General features: G+C 42.1%; 2 protein-coding genes and 1 non-coding gene across 12 annotated transcripts in view; 1 reads left to right on the top strand and 2 right to left on the bottom strand.

Annotated features, from left to right (window-relative positions):
* The window catches only part of usp9 (ubiquitin specific peptidase 9), a 36812-nt gene extending 25695 nt beyond the window's left edge, over nucleotides 1–11117 (top strand). For 8 of the 10 annotated variants that reach the window (XM_087853020.1, XM_087853018.1, XM_087853024.1 and 5 more), the window contains 15 exons: nucleotides 89–276; nucleotides 803–976; nucleotides 1065–1206; nucleotides 1428–2184; nucleotides 3412–3535; nucleotides 3627–3852; nucleotides 3971–4100; nucleotides 4266–4451; nucleotides 4736–4956; nucleotides 5066–5154; nucleotides 5245–5401; nucleotides 5552–5764; nucleotides 6328–6357; nucleotides 7643–7741; nucleotides 8972–11117. In XM_087853020.1, the coding sequence (XP_087709146.1) occupies nucleotides 89–276; nucleotides 803–976; nucleotides 1065–1206; nucleotides 1428–2184; nucleotides 3412–3535; nucleotides 3627–3852; nucleotides 3971–4100; nucleotides 4266–4451; nucleotides 4736–4956; nucleotides 5066–5154; nucleotides 5245–5401; nucleotides 5552–5764; nucleotides 6328–6357; nucleotides 7643–7741; nucleotides 8972–9208 (2973 nt within the window). In that variant the 3' untranslated portion in view covers nucleotides 9209–11117. The remainder of the gene's footprint in view (nucleotides 1–88; nucleotides 277–802; nucleotides 977–1064; nucleotides 1207–1427; nucleotides 2185–3411; nucleotides 3536–3626; nucleotides 3853–3970; nucleotides 4101–4265; nucleotides 4452–4735; nucleotides 4957–5065; nucleotides 5155–5244; nucleotides 5402–5551; nucleotides 5765–6327; nucleotides 6358–7642; nucleotides 7742–8971) is intronic. The other 2 variants (XM_087853025.1, XM_087853022.1) reach the window with 1 other exon arrangement.
* A 1467-nt stretch (nucleotides 11118–12584) lies between these two features.
* Nucleotides 12585–16785, bottom strand: rpl8 (ribosomal protein L8). Its single transcript, XM_006788129.2, has 6 exons — nucleotides 16713–16785; nucleotides 15685–15828; nucleotides 15456–15597; nucleotides 13663–13881; nucleotides 13455–13570; nucleotides 12585–12778 (listed from the first exon to the last, which is right to left on the bottom strand). Exons 2-6 carry the CDS (start codon nucleotides 15820–15822, stop codon nucleotides 12620–12622), a joined length of 774 nt encoding a protein of 257 aa, XP_006788192.1. The 5' UTR covers nucleotides 15823–15828; nucleotides 16713–16785; the 3' UTR covers nucleotides 12585–12619.
* Nucleotides 16786–19047: 2262 nt separating this feature from the next.
* trnae-cuc (transfer RNA glutamic acid (anticodon CUC)) lies at nucleotides 19048–19119 on the bottom strand. Its single transcript has one exon. It is a non-coding gene; the product is annotated as a tRNA-Glu (tRNA).
* Between the last annotated feature and the right edge of the window lie 4126 nt (nucleotides 19120–23245).

The following is a 23245-nucleotide window of genomic DNA, read 5'->3' as shown; positions in this document are numbered from 1 at the left end:
GCAGCAGTTAAAAACGAATCTAAAACAATTTTAGACTTAATGACACATGTGGATAGCAATATTTCACCTACGTATTTTGTTTCCACAGAGCAATGTAGATCCTCGTGATGAGGTGTTCAGCTATCATCACCAGTTTGATGACAAACCTTCCAGTAAGTCAGAAGACAGGAAAGAGTACAACATCGGGGTCCTGCGTCACCTGCAGGTTATCTTTGGCCACCTGGCTGCATCCAGACTGCAGTACTACGTCCCCAGGGGATTCTGGAAACAGTTCAGGTATCGCAAAGTGTCATTTGTTTTGATTGGATCAGGAGTTTGCCTAGTTACCTGTTCCTGAAGTCTAGCGGGCTCTTATACTAAATGTTCTTGTCCTTGCGAATGGGGGATTCCAGAAGTTATGTCAGATCTCCTGCCACAGGCGGCATATTTTGTTGTTTTCAGCCAGCCGTGGGTACCACAGCGGTTGAGTTGAAGACGCAGTCTATGATCATGTCCGTTTTTACCACAATGTCAATGCCACATCAATATAAAAGCTTAGCGTGTCCCAGATTATACAGTGGGAGATGTTGCAAAACCCTGAAAAGAAAAAGACGTCGAAAGGGGGGAAAAAGAAACTTGTTGATTTTTTTGCTTCCAGCTTCAACGTCTTTTACTCCTACACCAGCGTCGATGCTGATGTTGTATCTGAGTGCCTGTGCCCTCAGCGCTGCTATAAATGCTTTCAGAGCTGTGGTGGTGTCAGTGTTTGCTAGCAAGGCGACCAACGTAGCAACCATAATGTATCCTTGTCTTCCTGTTTTAGGTTATGGGGTGAGCCAGTTAACTTGAGGGAACAGCATGATGCACTGGAGTTTTTCAACTCTTTGGTGGACAGTTTAGACGAGGCTTTAAAAGCACTGGGCCACCCTGCCATGCTCAGTAAGGTGCTGGGAGGATCTTTTGCTGATCAGAAAATCTGTCAAGGATGCCCACACAGGTAAGTACACATACTTTGTGTTTGGTGACTGAATATGGGCAGCAGTTTAAGACACTGTATACTTAACCCACAAAAAATGTGTTGTCAGATATGAGTGTGAAGAGTCGTTCACAACACTCAATGTAGACATCAGAAACCATCAGAACCTGTTGGACTCAATGGAGCAGTATGTAAAAGGAGATCTGCTGGAAGGAGCAAACGCCTACCACTGTGAGAAGTGTAACAAAAAGGTGAGAAGTTGGTGTCCTTTTGTTTAGCATGTGATGCTTGTAACTGCTCATGGGAAATTCACGCCAACTTTTACCATCATTTTCACACTGAATCTAAACAAACTTTGTTGTCCTCTGTTTAACTTAAAAGAATCTCACCAGTTCCCTTTTCCTCACCTGTTTTTATGCTTTTTGCTTTAAAGGAGCCATAGATAATCTGTGATGCTTGTTCTCCCTGTCAGGTGGACACAGTGAAACGTCTGCTGATCAAGAAGCTGCCTCCTGTCCTCGCTATCCAGCTGAAGCGCTTCGACTACGACTGGGAGAGGGAGTGTGCCATCAAGTTTAATGACTATTTTGAGTTCCCTAGGGAGCTCGACATGGAGCCGTACACGGTAGCAGGTGTGGCCAAGCTAGAAGGCGACGACGTAAATCCGGAAAACCAGGTTATCCAACAGAATGAGCCCTCTGAACCGACACCACCAGGCAGCTCCAAGTATCGCCTGGTGGGAGTGCTGGTCCACTCAGGCCAGGCCAGTGGCGGACACTACTATTCGTACATAATCCAGAGGAATGGGGGTGATGGTGAGAAGAACCGCTGGTATAAATTTGATGATGGTGATGTGACTGAGTGCAAGATGGACGATGAGGAGGAAATGAAGAACCAGTGCTTTGGAGGGGAATACATGGGCGAGGTTTTTGATCATATGATGAAAAGGATGTCGTACAGGAGGCAGAAACGCTGGTGGAATGCCTACATCCTGTTCTACGAACGTATGGACTCAATGGACAAGGACAGCGAGCTTGTCAAATACATCTCAGACTTGAATATCTCCTCCACTAAGCCACATCAGGTCAAGATGCCTGGTGTTATTGAGTGCAGCGTCCGCAAACAGAACGTCCAATTCATGCACAACCGAATGCAATACAGCCTGGAATATTTCCAGTTCATTAAGAAACTTCTGACCTGTAACAGTGTCTATTTAAACCCTCCTCCAGGTATGCATCAGTTTTGTGTGTGCGGGTAAATTCAGAGCTAACATTTGGATCCGAAAAAACGAATGACTCTTTTTAGCTAGAGTTTAGTTTAGTGCTAGTTTCTTTTTGCTTTATGCTTGCTCAGAGCTTTTGAGACATGGTTCCAATACTGGAAACATTAACTGTAGCAGATGTTTACAAAGCCATCTGCTGCCAGATATCATGCTGATAAATCATGGTTGCAAACACCAGCTAATATAGCTGTGTTTGATCATTTTATTAATCAAGGTAAGGTCCATGTAATCTGGAAAGCCTCTTAAGAGAGGGAGACCTGAACAAGATGGCAATGAAAACAGGCAATCGATAAAATGATACCGGCAAGAATAAAATAAACAATACTCAGATAAGACAGTCCAACCATCCACTCATGTTGACAGGTTGTATGAAAAAGAATAGCATGTATTTCATTACTGATGCACAGATTGTGTTGTTCCTCCAGTAATGGCCGTGCTCTTGCCCCTGAAACTTACTTTGATCTTTTTGATTAATTCCTGTGGGTTTCAAAGCTTCTCTCTTAAAGATACAGCTGCTGCCAAAAATATTTGTATCACTAATCTATGCCTAAAAATAAATAAATAAATTTATTTATTTATTTATTTCAGCTCGATGTTATAAATAAAATTCTCATGGAGGGGGAAAAAAATTGATGTTTAGTAGTTCAGCACAGACTGCTTAATACTGCACTACCTCTGTGTTAGGCATTACAAAGCTCTGATTGTTTATTATTTGAACCAGAGCCCAGTGATGCCATAACCCCAAAAACACAGAATTTGTTCTGATCATAAGAAAATGTATCTATATGTATGACACGTGGATTAGCCCACGCACTGACCCGACATACAGTGTCAGTTTAGGTAGTTTCACATTTTATTTGAGCTTGCTCTGAGCCTTTAAGCTGCTGCCTCGTTTTGTGAGCCGACAACTTTCCATCTGCTATTTCATTACGTGCATTTCATGTTTCATCTAACTCCAAACAAAGGAAATGTCTGTTTGCTATTTACACACTCCAGTGGAGTTGCATATTTCACTTCCTTTGTGTGTTTCATAGCCAGCTCTGTTGATGTGCAGTAGTTACTTTAAGGAGAAGTAGTTGGGTGAAGCCTTAGTTGTATGTTTAAGCATTGAAGAATTACCTGCAGTTACATGGAATATTTTCTTTGTTTTGGTAACCGCTGCTCTTTCTTTTAGGACAAGACCACCTTTTGCCAGAGGCAGAGGAGATTGCTATGATAAGTGCTCAGCTGGCTGCTAGGTTTCTCTTCAGCACAGGTTTTCACACCAAGAAAGTAGTACGGGGTCCTGCCAGTGACTGGTGAGCCTTGCTGTTTCTTTTTTCCTTTCTTTTTTCCCCCTCAAGTGTTCCTGCCCTTGTTTACACATGTTTATCTTGTTTTCCCCTCTAGGTATGATGCCCTTTGCATCCTGCTGAGGCACAGTAAGAATGTACGCTACTGGTTTGCACACAACGTTTTGTTTGCTTATCCTAACCGGTTCTCTGAGTACCTGCTCGAGTGCCCGAGCGCTGAGGTCCGTGGGGCATTTGCCAAGCTCATTGTCTTCATCGCTCACTTCTCCCTGCAAGACGGCCCCTGCCCCTCCCCCACCGCCTCGCCTGGACCCTCAGCTCAGGTTGGTGCCAGACTTACATCTGGGCACTGGAAAAAGGACTTTAATTAGCTCTGTATGGCCGCACATGTTACCACGATGCCTTTGATGGACTCCAACTGATTTCATGTTTGTGTTTTAGGGCTGCGATAACCTCAGTCTAAGTGACCACTTATTGAGAGCTGTCCTCAACCTGCTCAGACGAGAAGTTTCTGAGCACGGCCGTCATCTGCAGCAGTACTTCAACCTCTTTGTCATGTACGCCAATCTGGGTAAGGAGCGCACAGAGATTGTTAAGCTTTTATGTACATTTGTTCCTCAATAAATTCTACAAAATTTTATGTAAACTATAATTCAGTTCTTTAGTAATTAAAGTTATTTGGTGCTTAGAATGCTTTTACTTTCTTCTGACCTGTCATTACTCCTGCCACATGCAGGCCTGGCTGAAAAGACGCAACTGCTGAAGCTGAATGTTCCTGCCACGTTCATGTTGGTCGCTCTGGACGAGGGGCCTGGCCCTCCAATTAAGTATCAGTATGCTGAACTGGGCAAGCTCTACACTGTCGTCTCTCAGCTGGTTCGCTGTTGTGACGTCTCTTCACGCATGCAGTCCTCCATCAATGGTGAGTTGTTGGGGTCCCCCCCCCCTTCTCCTTTTAGGCACAAGTTGTATGAGCTCAGTTAAAGTGAACAAGTGATTGTGTGAAAAGGGTTAGTGAGAGCCCAGTGAGGATTTTCATCCTTGCTCAGGATCTAGTGACTGACAAACAGCCACTCTGAGCCTCTGTGCTGTGTAGGCACAACTTGGAGCTGAGGGCTCTCAAAAATGATGAATGAGGGACTTTGCTAATATCCGCCTGCATTTGTAGGATAGTTCATCTTAACTTTTGTTTTGTATTTCCTGCAGGTAATCCCCCTCTTCCTAACCCATATGGGGACACCAACCTGACAGCTCCGGTGATGCCTGTGCAGCAGCTGGTGGCAGAGATTCTGTTTGTGAGGACGAGCTACGTAAAGAAGATCATTGAGGACTGCAGCAACTCTGAAGAGACAGTGAAGCTGCTTCGCTTCAGCTGTTGGGAGAACCCTCAGTTCTCCTCCACTGTGCTCAGTGAGCTGCTCTGGCAGGTAAACATCTAATGCTTCTTCAGAGCAACATGATATTCAGAACTCCATAGGTTTCTTTCTTATAAACGTCTACAAGTGCTTGTATTTAGACTGTACACATTGTCTGCAGGTGGCGTACTCGTACACCTATGAGCTGAGGCCTTACCTGGACTTGCTGCTACAAATCCTGCTCATCGAGGACTCCTGGCAAACACACAGGTCAGACTTGATTGCTGAGTGCAGAAAGTTACAATTTTTAAACTTGAACGTGGTTTTAAATTTCTCCTTTGCTTCTTTTTGTGTGTGTAGGATTCACAATGCGCTGAAGGGCATTCCCGATGACAGAGATGGGCTTTTTGACACCATCCAGCGCTCCAAGAACCACTATCAGAAACGAGCTTATCAGTGCATTAAGTGCATGGTGGCCCTTTTCAGCAACTGCTCTGTGGCTTACCAGATCTTACAGGTAAACAGGCTGTCTCTCTTTTACTAATGCAGACCAAAGTAAGCACTAAGTAACATAACAACAAGAAAGAGGTATATTGATGGGCTTTGGCATGCGAAAAGGCTGGAAGCTTTAAAACGTAACGTTACATTTCTGTGCTTGTCTGTACAGAGTAACGGTGACTTGAAGCGAAAGTGGACGTGGGCAGTGGAGTGGCTGGGCGATGAGCTGGAAAGGAGGCCATACACAGGAAATCCGCAGTACACCTACAACAACTGGTCCCCTCCTGTTCAGAGCAACGAGACCTCCAACGGATATTTCCTGGAGCGCTCTCACAGTGCACGTATGACACTGGCCAAGGCCTGTGAGCTCTGTCCCGAGGAGGTAATACCATTAACCTTGTACTGTACACACCCACAGATTCTCTTTAACACTATCTTGCAGTCTTAGGGAGAGGTAACAGAAAAGATATTGTAAGACTGAGGCTGAATGTGAATGTGTATCACATCACTTCAACATAAAAAGCCCAAATGAATGGTCTAACATGACCAGCATTTAACATGTGGATATGTATGAGTACTAACACGGCGATTAATCGAATATTAAGCTGATCAGAAAATTTGTATTTTACCATTTTCTCTACCTCTTGTAGTTACGCACGTAATGTGTTGTGTATTTTTAGCTTTGTATCCTGATTTATTTTTAAAAAAAAAAAAACATACAGAGAGTAAATTATCTGGAATCTAAGTGCTCAGCTAAAAGAAACTGAGCTTGATTAAAGTACAGCTTACCATGTTTGACTCTGTGTTGTTTACATGGCTGCAGTTCACAATACACACAGATATGATTGTGTTGTTTTCACTTAAAATGCGTTACTTGTATATATTTTTTTATGAATGGAAAATCCAGTCAAATGACACACTTCTCCTGTAATATTCCATACACAGCTCAAGTGTACTCAGGGAAGCCCAGGGAAGGTCAGTATTCCAGGCACCACGACATAAAAGAAGGAAGTGAGACAAAACCTACCAAAAGAATCAGCAGAGAAACAACAGTTTTAGCTTCCATCACATTTAACACTAGTTTAAATCGAATTGCACAGCTTTGAGTTTCTTGTAGATTAGTCAGAGGCTTGAAACACTATGACGATGAGCCTTTTGCATGTATTTTCAATATAAATGTCATGTAAATAATTTAGAATGTGCAGTTAGAGTAAACTACTCCAATTTTGTACATGTCCACTCTGCGTAGGTAAAGCAGATTGTGAGCGTACATGATATTTAAAAAAAAAAAAAAAAAAAAAAATCAATTCTTGGCTGTTCAAGTAAAAGGCAAGGTGTACTGGCCACTGGTGAGATATGAGATGCTATGTAGTGTAACTAAGCATGAGAAGTCATGTTACGCAGCTGCACACAGTGAACAGATCTTTGTTCTCTTCCTGTCCTGTTGCCCAGTCTCAGCAGCACTGACATAGCCAGTCTTCAATCTCAGTCTAGTGCTCTTTTGCCAGTTTTTGCTTCCTCCCCAACTTGCAGTGTGGTACGGCCAGCCACCTGCATCTCCTAGCCTCAGCTGTACTTGAGCATTCAATGCTAGTTACAGTATTTTAACTGTTAAGCCGTTGTGCTTTTTTAGCCGCTGTTTTGCAGATTTGTACATTTCTAGATCTCAAAAGTTGCACATTACTCTTGAAGGCATAGGCAGCCCCTAATGTGAAGCTGTCAGTTTTGTTATTTGGATCAAATCAAAAGCCAGAACTTATCATATTCATAGTATTAAGTTTTAATCTGTGACAAAATAATGAACAAAAGCTAAATTGAAAAGTTTATAAACTCGTGATGTTTCAGATAGCTTTCAGGTCCTGTCCGTTACATCATGTTGTAATGTTGATGTGTACTTGACCTTGCCTCAGAGATAAGACTGTAAAACGATGAGGCTGATGTTATTCGATATAGCATGATAAAAGTACAAATGCCAATGAGCCATGTCCTTTAAAAACGACGCACTGAAATTACCTCCACAATAGAGGTTCATGTGCACCTTCTGTTAGCTCCATTTTTCATGCTCTCAGCTGTAGACGCCACCCACACACATAATTCAATCTCCTAAACCTTATTTACTTGACAACACAGTAGGAAGTTTGACTTTCCCACACAAGCTACTCTCTGTCAGACTATTATACTTTGTTCAAATAGATGAGCACATTTCCAGTTTTTGTCTTGATATGTGATTACAAACATATATTTATCTCTTTTATTCTAGGAGCCAGATGAACAGGAAGCACCCGATGATCAGGACTCCTCCCCACCTGAGGATACGTCTCTGTACCCACATTCTCCTGGAACAACCCAGTTTCAGCAGGTAGTGTCTCAGAGGACAGCTTACTGCCCATTCCCATCAGAGGATGTTCTATCTTTCTAAATCATAACATGTGAGGAAAAGAACTTGCAATAGAAAGCAGCCTAAGCTTTTAGCAGCATAACTAAGAGAGTATCCAGCTCTTTACTAAAGAAAAAAGGATAATCTTACAGTACAGTTCAAGTATTTGTCTCCCATACCCAAACTGGGAGCTCAGTCCACAGCAGAGAGGCCTGCTAGCTGAACATGGGGTTTCTGAACTTTGGTGTGTGAGAGGAAAGACTTTAAGATGAATTCTGGATTTAACAGGGACACAGAAATATGACGTCTCCTAGTTTCTGTTTGCCAACAACTTTTGCTTAACTGGAAACTTTTCAGGGAGGGGTTACGACACCTGATTTTACAAAAAAAAAAAAGGTCCATCCCAGAAGTGCGCAGCTCGTGAAGTGTTTTTTCAGTGTCACTATGAGACAGGATGTTCTCGAGTTTTCATATTGCACAGGTAAAAGAACGCAGTCTTAGACAGTGGTTTCCATCCCATAGCGAGTCTTCTATTATCTGTTAATGATGCTGGTAACCATGGTGATAAGTGTTTTTTCCTGAGTATTATTTCGTGCCCGAGCGCTCACACAATCAGAGGCTCAGGTTTTCTCAGTTTGTGATAATACTGCACTGCAGACAACTTTGTGCTTCCACGTGTACAAACTGTACTTGAGTTCATCCCTTTACATTGATTTTGGCACGTTTGGTCTGTGTATTGCCACACCAGGCTCATTTCTTTCATCAGAAACACTTCATCCATCTTTGAGGTCAAGTGCAAGTAAAATGTAGACGGGAAGCGGCATGTGGCTTCACCTTGAGTGGCTGTCAGGGCATTTATCCCTACTGAAGACATACATTACTAATCATAGATGTGGATTTTTTTATAGGTTCTGCTTCGTGAAAGGCAGAGTAATTTCCTGTTTAGTGCATTTACAGCAAGCAAACACGGACTAAAAACAATCTGTGGTGCACATGTTGACTGTAGTGAAGAAATGTGGCTCTGATGTTTTTACTGATTCAGCAGCAGAGGTGAGGTCTGTCAGTTTAGATTAGTTTGGAGTTATTGGCCCTAGCAGCGTTGCACGTGCACAAAACACGTGGCTGTGGATGCAATAAAGCATGTCATGTTTTCATTTGAGTGCAATTCTTATACGATGTGTTGATTTTTCTCCACGTTCTCCCCCCGAACAGAACAACCACCCTCACGGGCAGCCGTACACCGGGCCTGCTGCTCAGCACATGAACAACCCCCAGCGCCCCGGTCCGGCCTCCGCTCCGACTCCAGGCCCGACCCAGACTTCCGCCCCCGCCCCTGCCCCTGGTACCACTCCAGGAACAGGCCCGCGAGCACAAGAGAACTGGGAGGGCACAGAGGAGGTCGCCCCCACCCCCACCTCCACCCCAGCGCCCGCCCCGCCTAAGGAGTAACCTCCCCCTCCCTTCCTCTGCTGTGCCTCGAGCCTCCATCGTCCCGCTCTCTCCTCTCGCCGGGTCCTACCTTTCTCTTTCTCTCTCTGGCCCCAGGGCAGGGTAGAGCCAGGCCACTTCTCTCTCCACTGTCCCCACTCCCCCCGACAGCCTGCGGGAGACGCTCTCCCCTGACCTGAGGCTGCCTGACTGTGCGACAGGGGCCCGTTGGCGGCTGCAGAGGCGAGGGAGTGGACAAGAGTTCTAATAACGAAAAAAACAAATTTACCCGGAGCTGACGATGCTGATGCGCTTGTCTACACGACGAAATGGTGTACATAGTATGTTAATGTTTTTGACTGTTCAGATTCCCCAGTAGCATAACTCTGTGTGGTTTGCTGTTGGGAGATGTTGCAGATGTTATGAAAAACAAAATGGATATTATAAATAATAAAAATTCCCCCCCAGAAAAAAAACCTGTAAGAAGACAACAACTCCTCTTTGTTTTATCACCCATGCTCAGCAGTAAAACTTTGTTCTGCCATCGGACGGTTTCTGGTCATTCACCTGTAGAAGGACGCATTGTTATCATCATAATTATATTCTTCTTAAGCTCCTTGGCAACCTTACGACCCATGCCAAATCAACCCGCGAGCTGTGGTTGGGTTTTACTGCGAGACGTGGAATGGTTGGGTGGACTTTAATGGTGTTTGGTTGATGTGAAAAAGCATTGATGCAACATTGTTCTGAAACTCATTGCCTTTCTCTCACTTTTTTGTCTTTTTTTCTTTTTCTTTCTTTCTTTCTTTCTTTTTCTTTTGGTTCTGGTAATTAATTCAATCCTTTCTGAAGCTCTAGTTAATATGCTGTAACATTTAGCATGGCTTCTCACCAGAATAGTGTAGCCCATGGGAAGACTTGTGATCATAACAACCTAAAAGCTGTTCTTAATCCACATCTCCAGAGGGGTGTTGTTACCCTTTAGGTTGTCTTTTTTTTTTCTACTCATCTACCCTGTCTACAAAGAGGGCGATACTTTTGTTTTTTTGGAACCAATGTATGAATAAGTGGCTTTTCAATTGCACATTATAATCCTCCAACTTCACATTTGGCTGTCAGTTTCGGTGGGTTAGACAACTTTAGCTTTCATCTATAGGAAAATGAACACATATGCAACAGAACTGCTGCACTGGGCTTTCTGGTGTATAATAGACTGTGTGGTTTGCTTCTGTCTCTTCAATAGAGCCTAGTCGTAGACAGACTTTGTTGCCCATCGGCCTCCTTTCTGCCGTGGAGCTGGTCAGGTTTGGCATCTGGCTGCGGTTTGGGATGATGTGACTGATCCTGAGCAGCAGCGAGCACCCACCCCACCCCACCTAACCCCACCTTTGAGAGTAGGTCCCACAGCAGGGTTTTACCGTAAGAATAGCAGCTGGTTAGTCATGTTGCAACTTGAGCTAACTTGTGATTATGTAGGAGTAAAGGTAAACATCAGTAAATACTGTATTTAATTGGTAACTTGAATGCGTGTAATATTCTTTTTTTAATTCATTTCTTCTTTCTTTTTCTTTTTTTTTTTGTCAAAAACATACCAAATACTCCTGCAAATGAAAATATTCTGCCCACCGTATTATATTTAAATATTTTGCTCTTATTTTATAGAATTTATTTTGTTGTATTTCACTAAAAAAAAAATAGAATTTGATTTAAGAGGAACATTTTTGTCCTTGTGTTATTTTTAAAGAAGATATTTGACTGTACAGAGTTCTGCGCCCTGTTTTTTGCCGACTTTTGTTTTGGCCATGGTGTGACGTTGAATTCTGGAGCTACAGTCGCGATGTGGACTTTCACTTTGTGAGGTTTTTTGTGCACAGAAATATAACAAAAAAAAAAGCATTGCGCCCTTAGCAAATAAAGAACATGGAATCTTGCCTGCGTGTCATTTTTAAGCGTTGGACAGTTCAGAAGATACTTGACTTGTATTCGATTCTGCATGAACTGTTCTGTTGAGCGATTGGTTAATTGATAAATGTGCATCAATTTGTCCCTGGACGGGTCTCCACTAAATGGAATCCACCACTAATAAATTACAGCTGTGGTGCTCCTACTTTGATGGCCAAAACCTGACTGCTGTGAAACTGTCTCAAATCTCTATCACAGACACTCACACTCATTTCCTGAACTGCACATCCTCAATTCCTCTCCTTCCCCTTTGGTACCTCCCACTGAAGATGCGAGGTAGCAGCCATGTAGTAAAATGAGACGTCTTTTTTTTCATATCCTTGGTTTACAATGTCAATTAAATGTTTGACTAAAAACTAAACTGTTTAACAAAACTTATAAAAAAAAGACTAGCTCTTCAAACAACTGCCATGGTTTGTATACTTGTGTGTGTGCAGTGTGACTTTTATTGAATCTGTGCCTTAATAAGGCCCAACTTGAAGGGAGTCATACTTTGAAAAAGAATTTGTTGAAAGTGTGAATCTTACATAGTGGCCCCAAGAGCAAAAATAATTAAGTCTCTTTAACCAACTCTTGCCAAAAATGTGGCAGTTTCGCCTCCAAGTCTCCAGTCTGATTTCCAAGTACCCTTCACTATTACTGATTTCTGGGTCACACTCAGAAGGCTGAGAGCAGGGATGAATTACTGAGGTCAGGCTATTTTACTGCTTATGTACTTCAATGCATTGAAAGTTCAATCACCTGCCCAATAAGATGCCCTCTAGTGTTTAGAAGTGGTCACTACAGTAAAGCAGCTAAAATTAATCTTTGGTTTTCTAAAAAACCCCAAACAACTTTTTAAATCTTTCAGATAAGGGAAACACATCCCAACCCTCGCTCCTCAAAGAAGACCATAACCTAAAAACAAAGATTAAGACAAAGGGATTTGTAATAACAAGTTATTCCTGTCACCAAACAGTAAAATAATAACTGGTGACCTCAGTGTGATTTGTTTTCCCCCTGTAAATCTGACTAAGTCTTTAAAACCTGGTGCAAATTCTAACTTGTATACAAATTGTTTTAAATTAAAAACTAATTAAAAAAAAAAATATCCGTTGAGTATTTTGTTAAAGTGTGTTAAAGCTTTGCTGGTGTGACAGCTGGAACACCTGCTCCTGATCATCATCACAACTTAGGAAGAAACACCCCCCCCACTATATTCCTTTTTGTTTTAAACACCCCAAAGTTTGTGCATGTTGAAAGCTTGTTGAGCTTAAGTCACAAAATATTTTGCAAAGTCAACACTGTCAGATTATAATATTACAGCTTCACCTTTAAAATTCTGCAACTACTCAGTTTCACACAAGGAAAACGTGCTCATCTAACCACCTACTGAAATTGCGTTCATTGTTTTGTATGTGGTGTGGACTCCGGAATGACTTCAACCAATCAAATGTTTTGGAACAGGTTTTATTATCAACACGGTCAGATTTAGTTCTCCTTCTCCTGGACGGTCTTTGTTCCGCGCAGTCTGCCTGTACGACGGGCAGCAATAAGACCGACCTTGCGACCAGCAGGTGCATCCCTCCTGATTGTTGAGGGTTTGCCGATGTGCTGATGGTTACCACCACCGAAGGGATGCTCAACAGGCTGCAGGAGGACAGGAGAGGGGGGGGGGGAGAAGCATCTTTAATATGAGGACTTTCAAAGGGGAATCCATCCTCTACTCTTTTCTCCCTCACTGACTAATTTAACAGCAAGCACACAACCAGGTATAGTGATACACTTCCTTTCACCAGCCTCTTAGCTCTGAGAATCACAACCAACAGGCCTTTATTTCATATGTTCAATAAAGATTGTTTTCTTTGTGACCAGAAAGGCTCAAACATGGACTTTCTTAATGTGGTTGGTGCTCTGACGACACGGGCAGCACCATCTAAAACCTCAAAGCAGGTGTTCCTCTAAACGTTTTGAGATTCGCCCGCCCACAGACTCGTTGCAGTGTGTGAGAGTTCTGCAGACTCTTCTGGAAACCCATTAGGGTAACTGTAATACCGAGTGATTAGCTATTATCTTCACCTCCTCTGAGAATAGGCAATCATCTGCATCAGTGCTGAGACTTTTCATGGGGCTCCATATTAAACTTTTCTAAAGATTCAATGTGAACATTGCATAATGTGCCCAAAATAACACAGTCTGATTATCTGCCTACATGATATGTCTTTCAGTTCAATGCATAAATACATGCATCTGTCTGCTGCTCTGCCTTCAGTCCTGTATGTGTTTCTAAACGCAGCACAGTGCCGGTACGCTCATGTTCACTTACGTTCATAGCCACACCACGGACACGTGGCCAGCAGTTCCTCTTGGCCTTGTATTTGTGGTAGGCACGACCGGCCTTCAGGATGGGCTTGTCAATACGTCCACCTCCAGCAACCACACCTTCAACACAGAAGGAGGGCAGACACGTTTAAACGCTTTCCTCAGTCCAAAGACTAGATCAAACACGCGGCTGTTTCGTTACGCTTTCTTACCAACGACGGCTCTGTTGGCAGAGGCGATGACCTTCTTGGCGCCTGAGGGCAGCTTGACTCTGGACTTCTTGGTCTCGGGGTTGTGGGAGATGACTGTGGCGTAGTTTCCTGAAGCACGGGCCAGCTTGCCTCTGTCACCGGGCTTCTCCTCAAGGCAGCAGATGATGGTTCCCTCAGGCATTGTGCCAACGGGCAAGACATTACCAATGTTCAGCTGAGCTGTGGGACAAGGGATGAGAGGACAAGCTTCAAACTTCCATCTGACAATCTGAACACAGTGTCATGTAAGCAACAGCTCTGTTAGCGTTTCATTGGAGGCTGACTGAAGACAGGCAATCAAAAAATGTAACAGAAACACGAGGCAGCAGATAAGCAGGTGCTGCACAGCATAAAAGCAAATAATCGCCCTCTGATTACACCCTAGAATTCTTCTGCTCTTTTCACGGAGGCTCATCTTTGCTTAACGAGCTAAATAAGACACAATAGTTCAATTAAAACCAACACTGAAATTATTATTAAGACATCATGTGGTTCATTCAGATAACTTTATCCATCTTCTCCATCAAGGACCACCAATGGAACAGATTTATTATTTTTAGACCATAAAATATTTAACCATGCAGATGAAAGCTCGAACATTATACACTTCATGGTTAAAATTGCTGTTATCATGTTTTGTTTGTCATTTAACAACCACAACTTAAAAGTCTCAGGGGAAAACAGAGATCCCCCTGAAGTGGGCAGTGTGGCTGAGGACAGCTGAAGTCCTGACCTATATATCAGAATAGAGCTGCTGGTTCCAACCCCAATAACAAGTACAGGAGGGCAACTGTCGCCATCTTCTACTACCAAACACATGGTACTGGGTGCTTCTTCTGTCCCCACAAAGCACAAGTGTGGACCACAAAACTACAGATACCAAGTTAAAAAAAAAAAAAAAAAAGAAAAAAAAAAAAAGGCGTGTAAATGCCTTCAAACTGTTGAGTTTCTGTCAGCAGATATTAAAATAAAAAACATCACCGCAGTCCCAAACAGCTGACTCTGCACAACAGCACCATTATCAGTGAAGGAAATGCTGATTTTTATTCATGTAGAAGGAAATACAAATAAACGCAATCATGTAGCGTAATTACACTTTGACTAAAGCTAAAAAATAAATGTAACAGCTACATCCTGCAAGGACTTAAAGACTTATGAGTGAAATTGAGATCTCAAGTGTGTCCAGCACTAATCCAAACTATCAAAGAGCAGAAAACATTCAGGCAGCTTCTTGTCGAGTTGTTCTGTATGTTGCATATTCTATCAGCTCCTATATCATATATGATCATTACTCCTGTGACTAACTTTATGACAGGAAAACATTAAATCATATCATTACATGGCTCCCTGGAACTACTGCCACCTCAAAAGCCACTCAATCTTAACAGGAACTTTAAAAGAGTCTGAGTGAGACAGAGGTCCAAAATTCCTTCTCAAGCTTGATTTAGACTTCTGTGGGAAATCTATGTCATAACTTGCATAGCAACTGGAAACTACTTTCATCCCTACACCTCAACCTTCCACGCCATTCAAGTCATCTTTTTATGTGTCGACCTGATGTTTAGCTACATTTCTCAGGAGATGGATGTCAGATTATGTAGCAGGTTGTGGCGTAAGGTTAAAAAGGGGACCCAGCTATGGTGTAAGATCGGACGCAAAAATATAATTCACGAATTAGTGTCGCGTTGTGGAAAGATCCATGGCAACAGATGAAAATCTAAGAGCAGCTCATACACCCTTGCTCAGCGTCTTACCCTTCTTGCCACAGTAGATGAACTGTCCGGTGTGGATGCCCTCGGCGGCAATGAAGAGCTCCGTCCTCTTCTTGAACCGGTATGGGTCACGGAAGACCACTTTGGCCAGGGGGGCACCACGGCCAGGGTCATGGATAATGTCCTGCAAGGGGAAACCAGCAGGAAAGACATTACAAATCCGTCCACCCACACCACTGCCCAAAACAGCTCGGATTTATCATCAAATTACCTTCACAATCCCCTTGATGTAACCATGGCGTTCAGCGAAGTCAATGTGACGGAGTTTAGCAGCACCTTTCCTGTGCTTTACGTGGGCTTTAAACACAGAGCCTGCACCTTTTCTCTGTCCCCTGATTACACGTCCCATCGTGTACTGAAAAACAGAGCATTTAATTTAAAAAAAAAGTTACATTCTAGTGTCTTGTTTAATACAGGATAAAATTAAATCCAGCATCGCCATCAAACAGGTCAAAACAGAGAGAAACATGTGGCTACCCCTCTAAGCAGACCTGTGTAGTAATTACTAAAGCTAAACCTCATTGAATGGATCCAACCATAACTTATAAGATACATAAAAACACTTTAAAGCAAACATTTAACCAGTAGCAAGTTAAAGAAAACGTTTCAAAGGCCTGAGTTTAAACGTGAGGGTTTAATGAGTTCCACTGGTTTTTTAAAAGCTTGAAACAGACACGTATCTGTCGGCTTGACATATGAAATGCTAACAGGGCTGCTACTAATGTAAAGTCACATTAAGTTTTCCTTTATGGGAACTTTAACCTAAAGCTCATGTGTGTTTGTCGGTATAGTGGCTGAAACACTGCACAAAGCGAGTTTGGCTTCTCATATGCAGTAATACATGCTCATAATGCTAGCTGTCGTTAGCCCGCCAAGCTAGCCTCCGTTAAATCAATTTGTTAAAGTAACGGTTCAGGTTTAACACAAATTTCCTTTATTCCAACATTTACACGCATATATACAAATTAAATTATTAGCAACTTGCCAAATTTGCTCATATGAAAGGCTGCCGGCCTTTTAGCTACCAGCACACCGCTGTAAGTGCGCCATGTCACCCAACAGGGACACACAAGCACGAAAAAAAGCTTAAAATCTAAAGTCTGTCGTTAAAATGCTCGTTAGGTCTTAGTCTTATACACTTGTTCCGTATTTAGAAATGTCTTTTTAAAGCGGATGGCCTAATTAAATCTGGATTTAGAACAGATTTTTAGGACGGGGATCAGAAAGTAGACATCCTACCTAAACTCCGTTGACGGAAAGAGGAAGTGCAAAGGAAAAAGCCAAGGTTTTCTTCCGGAGAAATCACCGCGGGGGCCGACGGGAAATGTAGGCTTCGTCCTCGTTTTCTTATTTTAACTCGGAAGTAAGCAGCGATTGTCGCAAATAGAAGAATCGCAGCTCTGAGGTATTAAAACTCTATATGTATTAAATGATGGGAGCACAATCTTAGCATAAATACAGAATAAATAAACCTAAACGCTACCTTTAAGCAATTTGGATTACAAACATTTTCACACGTTGAATGATAGAAGATAGAAAAATAACAAAAATAAACCTTTTTTTGGGCTATGAGGATGTTTATAGTAGCCTATAATGAGTTTCTTTCTAAATGTAGCTGAGCATTACACAAAAAGAGTATACAGGGATCTTTGAGTCTTTACTGAGGAGTATAATGACAGAAGAACAGCCCTCTTAAAAAAAGAAAAAGAAAAAAAGAAAAAGAAAGACTGTGGGAATAAATGAACTCCAGGAGATGGCAGCAAAATAATGTCAGAGTGTTTTTTATGCTCAACCATGAAATAATTGCCTGAAATATTTTTGAAAATTAAAGCTTCTGACAATTTAAAAAATTGATTAAATATGAATTTGCATATAAGCAAAGCAAAGCTTGCTAAAGCAGAATCAGTGACATTTGTGAGGTGTGAATTACTAAGCAGAATTTTTGGCCTGTGTTAAATAATGTTGGCAATATGTTTTAGGGATATTATCAGTACTTTTAGTGTGAAATGTGCTTGCACTGTCATTCTAGTGATGTTTGGTAAAGTCATCCCAGTTCTAAAAGATCATGTGGCCCCTGAAGTAATGCCACTGGACTCTGGGATTCGAATCGAGATGCACTAACTCTTAATGGGAAAATTAGCAGGAAGTGTAAATTTAGTGCAAAACTCAACCAAGAAGGCGTTTTATCATCTCAGGTCTTTAATTCACCTCAAGTCCCCTGTGATTTTTCTCACCACAGAAGAAGATGTGAGAGCAACAGTTGGCTCCCCTTCTGAGATCCGAGTGCCCCGCTGGTGGAACCACTCCACTGTGATTAATGGGGGCATGCACACACCCACAGAGCTGACACTGTCCGTGATAAATAGGTGGTTCACTTATTGTGATGCTGCATTGTTTTATAAAGTCCCACAGGCTTAACATGAATAAATGCTGCACACATGCACACAGGTTTTACACGTTACTGTGTTTTTGTTTCTTCTGAGGACACAGGAGTCATCCTAATTAAGATCCTCCAAATGACCCTGCAGATGTTTGTTTAATACACTGCAGTCTCAGATCTTCATGTCTTTACCAGTCACATCCGTGTTTCATTGTTTCTGTTCACTGTTTAATGCATTGAAATAAAGCAGTCACTTTAAATTGTTGTAACAAAAGCTAGAAGCGAGTTCATACAAGCTCAGAAACAAAGCATTCCTTTCTGTATTATTGTGTTACCTGGATGCTAAAGTGAGAAAGATGATTAAAGAATATTTATCATCATTGGTAAGAAACTCCAGGCAGCACAGCAACGCGGTGATTAGCACTGTCTCAAAGCAAGAACAGTTCAATTCAACCACCTGGCTGGAGCCACGTGACCTTGACAACAATAAGAAAAACGTAAGAAAAATATCATTCAATCACACTTCTCATGGCTTCATCTACAGTAAGAGGGCATTGCAAGGTTACCTTGCTTGAGGCTTCTGCTAATAAAAACTGTATCTATGTGTCTCTCTAAAAGATAAAACCTATCCTTATTTTTATTATATTTATATATACTAACAAATTCCCAAGCTATGTGTTGGAGGCAGGGAAAGTACATACATACATATGATCATTACAGTATGATGCTATGACATACATTATATTGTGACACTCCAGTCTGAACTGAACTGTCAAATATAGATACACAAATATATACGATTGTGGTATTTGTACAAAATACGCCATATAGATGTTGCCACTCACAGTAACTGTTCGTGCAAAGTTTCATCAAGAATGGTTTACTCATCATAAGGATACATACACCAAGGTTTTTACTTGATGTGTCTTAATCAGAATCAGAATTTGATTTATCCCTAAGTTTGTACACAAATGAGGAATTTGTCCTAATGTCATTGTGCAAAAACCTGTGATACAGAAATGGAATATATCATATAATATATGCATTGGTATAAAAACATTGATATAATAACAAATGATGAAAATCCATGCTTAGTACTTATAGATATTAGAATAGAAATGAAGAAAAAATAAAAAATCTTAAAAAAAAAGAGAGAGAGAGAGTAAAAATTCTAAATGTTGCTAGAAAAGGACGTTCCCTGACCGGGAATCGAACCCGGGCCGCGGCGGTGAGAGCGCCGAATCCTAACCACTAGACCACCAGGGACTTGCGTAGACTTCCTTCACCTCTACAATCAGAATTTAATATACCTGACCGCCAGATGGCGTTGTTGAGCTTGGTGGCAATCCAAACGCAGAAGTTTTTCCATGAACTTTAAAACTGTGAAAATATTCATCGTTTGATCCGCAGCAGTGGAGGAACAGCGGCGAACACCAGAACTGCCTGTTCAGCATTCAGCAGCACACAGGATCAACACCACAGAGACAAAAGACAAAATAATTAAGCTAAAGAGTGAGTGCTGGACTGGTAATCATCTGGTGGACGCAGATATCTGAGCTTTATGAGGTGGTTACACAAACTATGATTTAAGTGACTCTGAATTTGGTTGTTGGTGTCAGACAGGCTGGTATGAATATTTCAGAAAATGCTGATCTACTGGGTTTTTCGTCACAACTATCTATGGGGTTAGAGACAATGGTATGAAAAAGAGAAAATATCCAGAGGTCAGAGGAGAATGGCCAGACTGCATTGACCTGTTAGGAATGTAACAGTAACGACTCATTGCAACCAAGGTATGCAGAAGTCAAACCTTGAAGCAGAAGACCACACTTGGTGCTTCTCTTATCAGCTAAGAACAGGAAACCGAGGCTACAATTCACGCAAGACCACAAACTGGACAAGAAAAGATTGTAAAAACGCTGCAAGTTTAATGTGCCTCGATTTCTGCAGTGACATTTGGATGGTAGGGTCAGAGATTGAGATGAACAACATAAAAGTATGGATCTATTCTGCTCAGTAGGATGGTGTGGGGGATATTTTCTTGGCACACTTTGGGCCCCTCAGTAATAACTGATAATCATTTAAACCCCACAGCTTACCTTAATTGCTGCTGACTATTTCCACCCCTTTATGACCACAGTGTACCCATGTCAAAGCACAAATCAGCTCATACTTGTTTCCTGAACACGACGATAGCTTCACGGTACTCAAATGGCCTCCACAGTCACCACATCTCAATCCAGTCGAGAAACTCTGGGATGTGCTGGAACAGGAGATTGACATCAGGGAATCTCCCATAATGCTATCATACCAGTGTGGACCCAAATCTCCAAGGGATGTTTCCAGTACCTTGTTGAGTCTATGCCATGAAGAAGGCAGCTAAGACAGTTCTGAAGGCAAAAGTAAGGAAAAGTAAGGTGTGCTTAATAAACTGTCTGTGACTGTAGTTGATCCTTGTAGCATGTTGTTTGCTAATAAAAATGAACTGCTTCCTCATAAAAAGCAAGGTTCAGGACATCCGAAAGGGAGGGAGCGGCTGCGGGTACGAGGAGGAGGAGGTGACCTCTGACTTCTGACCTCCCAGTGGTGGAATAACCTTCGGCCTCTGCATGAAGGAAAATGCACAGAGCTGCAGATGTGACAACAGAGCTCCATTCTGCTGTCCAACAACTAAACACTGCACTGCCTCGGCGTGCATGTTTGTATATTAGCCTCTTCATCATTAATACAGTTAGCTTTGTCAGATCTGGGACAAAACAGAACAATAGAGCTAAAACCCCAATAACATACATAGACTCTTCTGTATATTCTACTGTTTCCTGTCCCGTTTCTCTCCAATTTAATCAGAAAATGTCCAGCAGTGGTTCTCCTCCTCCACTGCAGCTGCACAGTTATGTGTCCCTGTATACTGCTGGACACCAAGGAGGCTCCTATTGTCCTGTGGAGTTCATATCTGCTCACTCTGCGTATGGACGTTTGTGTGTATTTGTGCGTTGCTATACAATCAAACACATCCTCGGTCTCTCCCACAGTCTCCATGGGAACTACAGACAGGAAGTACAAATTTAAACTTTAATTAACTTTAAAACACACATGTGCATGCATACAAACACACACACACATGGTTGTGATTCATATTTCAGGTCAGACCTCAGTGTTGCCACTGTTTCTTTGTAAATGCTCTGCAGTTTTGCAGAGGGTACTGAAATGTTTCTCAACCAGTAGATCAACAAATAATGAATAAAATATTAGAGGAATCAGCTGCTCTTTAACTTAATAAAACTGGACGTGCACTACAACAACGCAGACCTCTGCCAGTGTCAATATTCTGAATTTAATTATCCATTTCTCCCCCCAAAATAAACTAAACTGAACATTTTGGACTTCAAGGGTTAACATCAAATAACATATAACAATATTTCTTCTTAGAACTCTGTCACACATTGTTCTGTTTATGCTTGAGCTGTTGGTGGTCCCAATCACAGAAAAAACAGAAATCACAGCAGAAACATTGCCTGTATATAAAAGATGGAGGTAGTGACCTTGACGTCACCCACTGGTTTGTGAAGCTCTGTTCTGAAGCCTCGTGGTTAGGATTTTGGAGCTAGAAGTGAGCATATTAAGATTTATAAACTAAGTCATAAAAGAAACTGTGTAGGTGCATCACACAAACATAGGGTAGTAAAGTTATTTGTATGTATTAATTGTTACCTAATACTTCATAAAGCAACAGGAACACAAACATGGTGGAGCGGTCTAGTGATGGTTAGATCTAGCAGAGATGTTTTATCTACAGCCTCATGTGTCAATGCACATGAAGGCTTAACAAAGTCCAAATGGATGAGCTGTAAAAAAAAAACCCCATCCATCTTCTTCTGCTTATCCAGTTCAGGGTCGCGGGGGGCTGGAGCCTATGCCCTCTAGAGGCCTACCTTTCCTTGACTATCTAGAATCAGCAGTTAACCTAACCCCACACATGCCTTTAGACCAGGGGTGGAAAACTCCAGGCCTCGAGGGCAGGTTTTACATGTGTCCTTAATCCAACACAGCTGATTCAAATGGCTAAATTACCTCCTCAACATGTCTTATTGGGGGTGTCCAAATTCATGGGCTGCATCCTCCTCAGGCCGCATTTGAGGCCGATCACGTCACAGCGACGCAATGAAGGCTGTCCAAACTCGTAGACTCCTCCGAATGCAGCTGACAAATGTGTCCTCCTTTTCCCCGAATTTGAAGGATGGGTCGGGTGTATCCTTCGTGGCCCACCATATCCCAGAATTCATAGCGCGGCTCAGCCAATTCCAGTTTTCAGCAATGGTGGCCGCTACTAAGTTTCTAATATTACTCTTATTACTCTTTCTGGGTCACAAAATAAACTTTTAACATATTTTCAGGCGAGAATGTAGCTGGGTAAACTTCAAATATTTGCTCGGTTTATCAAGATATCACATATTTGCAAAAGTGCTCCGATGTTGTCGGAGATCTCTGTTATCCACCAGCTCGATAGCTAGCTGGGAGCTCGAGGGTCACTAGAGCCGGCGAGAACGGCACAACTCCCAGCACATCATTTTCAGATCACCGTGGTCTTTCGCTACTCAGGTTAAACATAATATATAAATCAATTAGATAATCTAAAAATGTTATTGTTTGGCTTTTTTGAGTGTTTTATTTGTTCGTGGGTAAATTGGTTTGGCTGAGATTAAAGTTATTAGATTAGATAAAATAAAACTTTATTCATCCCCCGGGTGGGTTCCTCCTTGGTTTTCACACAGCTGAATAAACTTCAAACAGAAAACTGATTAAACAGAATTGTGAGATGGTCGAGAATTTACACCAGTGTCCTGTTATATTCTAGATAGCAAGGAGCAGACGGCTGAGTTTATTAAACTCCACCGAGACAGCGGTGACACAAATCTGAAGGCTAGACCGTCCAATTTCCCCAGCCGTTTACTTCCGGCCTACTCAACCTTCTGAGGACCCAGCCCACGTAGACCACGAAGGCCGGATCCTCAGGAGGATGCAGCCAAATAAATTTCCAATTCTCCAGAGGCTTGCTAATGAATTCATCATTTGATTCAGGTGTGTTGACCCGGGGTGATATCTAAAACCTGCAGGACAATGGCCCTTGAGGCCTGGAGTTGCCCATCCCTGCTTTAGACTGACTTACTTTTGGAGCCGGCCTCAAGTGGCCATTAGAAGAACTGCAGTTTTTGGTACATAATTGAATTTCCCAGCCTGCAGGTTGCTGTTTGAATAGGGGAAAAAGCTTGTTTGCAATAGAGCAGAGTTGAGTTTGAAACTGCCCTGGAACATTTCCTGTTTGCTAGTAAACCTAGCTTTCTCGCTACTTTCCAGTTTCCTCTCTGCTTTCCTATCAAAGTAAAGGTCTAAA

This window comes from Neolamprologus brichardi, chromosome 16 (genome assembly GCF_056152115.1).
Source record: "Neolamprologus brichardi isolate AB-2024 chromosome 16, ASM5615211v1, whole genome shotgun sequence".
NCBI lineage: Eukaryota > Metazoa > Chordata > Actinopteri > Cichliformes > Cichlidae > Neolamprologus > Neolamprologus brichardi.
Note: the sequence above shows the minus strand (reverse complement) of the source record. Positions and strands in the feature narration are given on the sequence as shown.